Here is a 3,603-nt window from a genome sequence, read left to right on the forward strand (position 1 = left end):
TATATATGTACATTCATAGTTGTCGCAGCTAAGTTTTAGGCTTAATAATACATTTTTTATGACTGTATATATTTTAGAGTGACTGACATTTCTGGAAAGTTTGGTTTTTAAGCTTTCAAATCATATCTTGTATAAATGTATCCATGGCAACTTGGCAACCATACTTGCAAAGAGAGGCTGATGAGAGATCCATAATGCAGCCCCCACACTTTACATATTGTTTCTGGGCCCCTTCAAAGCGGAAGATACAGATCTGCTCATGGATTTATCATTTACTTGTTAAATGCCTCATTAAAAACTCTATCTACTACATATCTTGTAAAATGATTTTGATTCCCAGCATTCTAATGCAGCCTGAACTCTGGAAGATGCATTAAATCAGCCAAATAGATGACAGCACTGTTTTCAACAGGAGACTTTTGGTGTCAATAGACTGATGTGAAAGGCATCACAATTTGTATGATCAAGAAATGAATATGTCACAATATCCTAATCATTTTAAAATGTGTCCATGCTAATTTACATTTCAGAAGAGAGCTGTATGATATATTGATTACGCATTTAATCAGCTGCTCTTGAATCTGAAAACATAGAAGAGCTGACGCTTTAGGATATAATTTTCGATCTGAACTCAGCAACTTTAAATCATTCACAGTTTTTAATGTTTTAACTGGTTGTTCTTGACCGTCAAATGAAAAACCAACAGGAGCACTGAAGATGTCAAACTCCGGATGAATCTTCTCGTTTTGACTGTCGTACAGTCTGATATTAATGACAGCTGAGATCCCACAGTGTAACATGGCTTATTGCTGGGATGTTCATACAGTCTGACAATCAACAATTGTTGCTTTAAAACACTGCTTTAAAACAATAACCTTAAAACTCATCTAATTAATGTGGCTTGGTTCAAAGTCAAAATTACATCCCAAAGAATCAGCAGATAGAGGAGCAGCTGGTTAAATGTGCAGAAAATGCATAATCAACATATAATACAGCAGAGTTGCATAATGCTGCCTGATGACAATTTTTTAGATAGTCAGAGTGGATGTGTTTTCACAAGCTCCAAAAACGTTCAATCATGTGAATAACATGCTATAAGGGTAATGTTTGTGTTTCTAAAATGAATTGTTTTATTTACAGTTTGGAGTCAATATGATTTTTTTTATGTTTTTGAAAGAAGTCTCTTATGCTCACGAAGGCTGCATTTATTAGATAAAAAATACAGTAAAAACAGTAATATTGTAAACTATAATTACAAATTAAATTAACTGTTTTCTACTTCTAATATATATTAAAATGTAATGTATTACTGTGATGCAAAGCTGAATTTTCAGCATCATTACTCCAGTCTTCAGTGTCACATGATCCTTCAGAAATCATACTAATATGCTGATTTGATGCTCAACAAACATTTCTTATTATTAGCAATGTTAAAAACAGCTGTGCTGCTTTTTCAGGATTTTCAGAATTCTTTGCTGAATAAAGCAAAAAAACAGCAGTCTTTAAATGGCAGTCTTTACTGTCACTTTTAATTAATTTTAATGGTTCCTTGCTGAATAAAAGTATTCATTTCTTTAAAAAAAAATCCTACTGACCCCAAACTTTTGAACAGTAGTGTATTTATTCTCTCATTTATATCAGAGAGCAAGAACATGGGGAATGAAACCCCAGTAAAGTATGTCAGATTGTGATAGTCTGCTGCATCCTCCACAACCGAGCACTCAGATCAAGCACTCATCTGAACTGTGGCATGCAAATTAATGCAAATGACATGCACCAGCTGTGCTTTTCAAGATTTTCAGAATTCTTTGCTGAATAAAGCAAAAAAACAGCAGTCTTTAAATGGCAGTCTTTACTGTCACTTTTAATTAATTTGAATGGTTCCTTGCTGAATAAAAGTATTCATTTCTTTAAAAAAAAATCTTACTGACCCCAAACTTTTGAACAGTAGTGTATTTATTCTCTCATTTATATCAGAGAGCAAGAACATGGGGAATGAAACCCCAGTAAAGTATGTCAGATTGTGATAGTCTGCTGCATCCTCCACAACCGAGCACTCAGATCAAGCACTCATCTGAACTGTGGCATGCAAATTAATGCAAATGACATGCACTTAATGCATTTTGCATTTAATTCCTTCAGTTAATCGGATGCTTAAACAATGCAGACAGCATGTTCTATCAGTGGGTGCACATAAACACTACAATCAGCGGGTGTAATTAATTCTCAGTGCATTCTCCCCTTAATAAAGATCGAGAATCTTCTCACGTGGTACTGTGTCTTGTCGATGCCGATGAGGAAGAGGAGCTCGGCGATGAAGAGGTTGATGCAGAGGTTCTTGTGGATGGTGTTGCGGTCAGTCTGCAGGCCTCGCAGGAAGCAGAAGGTGGAGATGCAGATGGCGAGACACACCAGCGAAATGACGATACCCACCCATGTGATCACAAAGAGGATCAGCTCGTGCATCCTGCCTGGATACTGAGAGAGACAGAGAGATGGATAAGGGAAATGGTATAAACGGATAGGCTGCCTGAGGGAGAGTGACTTATGAAAATCCAGTAAATGTCAAGCTGAAATTGCTGTGTGTTTGTTTGTGTATTTTGCTCTTGTGTGTATAGATATGTGTGTTTGTCTTACAGACTGTGTGCAAGCGAAAAAGTTGTTCATGTGCATGAGAGTTATATTCAGATTTGTTTGTGAGCAGGTGATGAATGTAAAGAAGGAATATGTGCACGTGTGCACTTACGTTGGGTTCGTGGTGTACCATGAGAACGGCAAAGTTGGTTAGATGGCTACAAGAACAAGTTGTGTGTGTGCTGTTGGTTTCCATCAGCCTACAGCCCTGAGATGACCACTGGCCCGTCATTGAACGCTCAGAGTAGTTCCAGAATGAACAGTTTGGGCTGAAATGATTCTCCAGCTGCAAAGAGAAAGCAACAGAGAGACCGGAAAAGATCGGTATTCACACAATGTTTTCTGTTTAGGACTCATGTGCGAACCCTTCATGGTCAGGGACCATCTAGCTCTTACAAATTGATTTTCACTGTATGTCTGAAATTGCAGTTTCTGCACTGCAAAGGCAGCACAATTAGAGTGAATTATAAACAATAAATCTCTCATTGATTCTTGAGTACTGAGACGTGTTACAGAACCGACAAAAGAAATGATGTTTGGATTCGTCTGTTCAACATGTTCAGAAGAATTCATGTTTAAGGGGCACAAGCAATTTCCTGCTGCTTTCATTTGCTCACAAATGTGGGTTGTTCTGTCACAGCAAAAATTCATTATAAATATGTAGACACATCAGACATGCATGCTACAGGGTGATGGTTTCAAACTGATCTTCTGCTTGTAGTGTTGACAAAATAACGGTATTTTGCAAACGAAACAGCTATTTTGTGGTGTTGCTAGCCACTAAACTCTTTCCCCACCAGTGTTTTTTTTATTTATTATTATTATTATTATTATTCTTTATTATGTTGCCAGCCACCACCAGCATTTTTTATAATTTTCACAAAAGTTTAACGGTGCCCAGAATATTTTGTTGTATGAATACCTGAACAAAGAACAGAGCCTCTGCTTTAGAGAAAAAAAAAAAAAAAA

General features: G+C 36.8%; 1 protein-coding gene across 1 annotated transcript in view; it reads right to left on the reverse strand.

Moving 5' to 3' along the window:
• The window catches only part of LOC107744976 (adhesion G protein-coupled receptor L1-like), a 29,784-nt gene that overhangs the window by 21,014 nt on the left and 5,167 nt on the right, over positions 1 to 3,603 (reverse strand). The window contains exons 4-5 of the mRNA XM_016558810.1: positions 2,747 to 2,920; positions 2,269 to 2,478 (exon numbers count right to left, since the gene is read on the reverse strand). Of these exons, the coding sequence (XP_016414296.1) occupies positions 2,269 to 2,478; positions 2,747 to 2,920 (384 nt within the window). The remainder of the gene's footprint in view (positions 1 to 2,268; positions 2,479 to 2,746; positions 2,921 to 3,603) is intronic.

Source organism: Sinocyclocheilus rhinocerous, unplaced genomic scaffold, assembly GCF_001515625.1.
Source record: "Sinocyclocheilus rhinocerous isolate Xijiao unplaced genomic scaffold, SAMN03320098_v1.1 scaffold1219, whole genome shotgun sequence".
Taxonomy (NCBI): Eukaryota; Metazoa; Chordata; class Actinopteri; order Cypriniformes; family Cyprinidae; genus Sinocyclocheilus; species Sinocyclocheilus rhinocerous.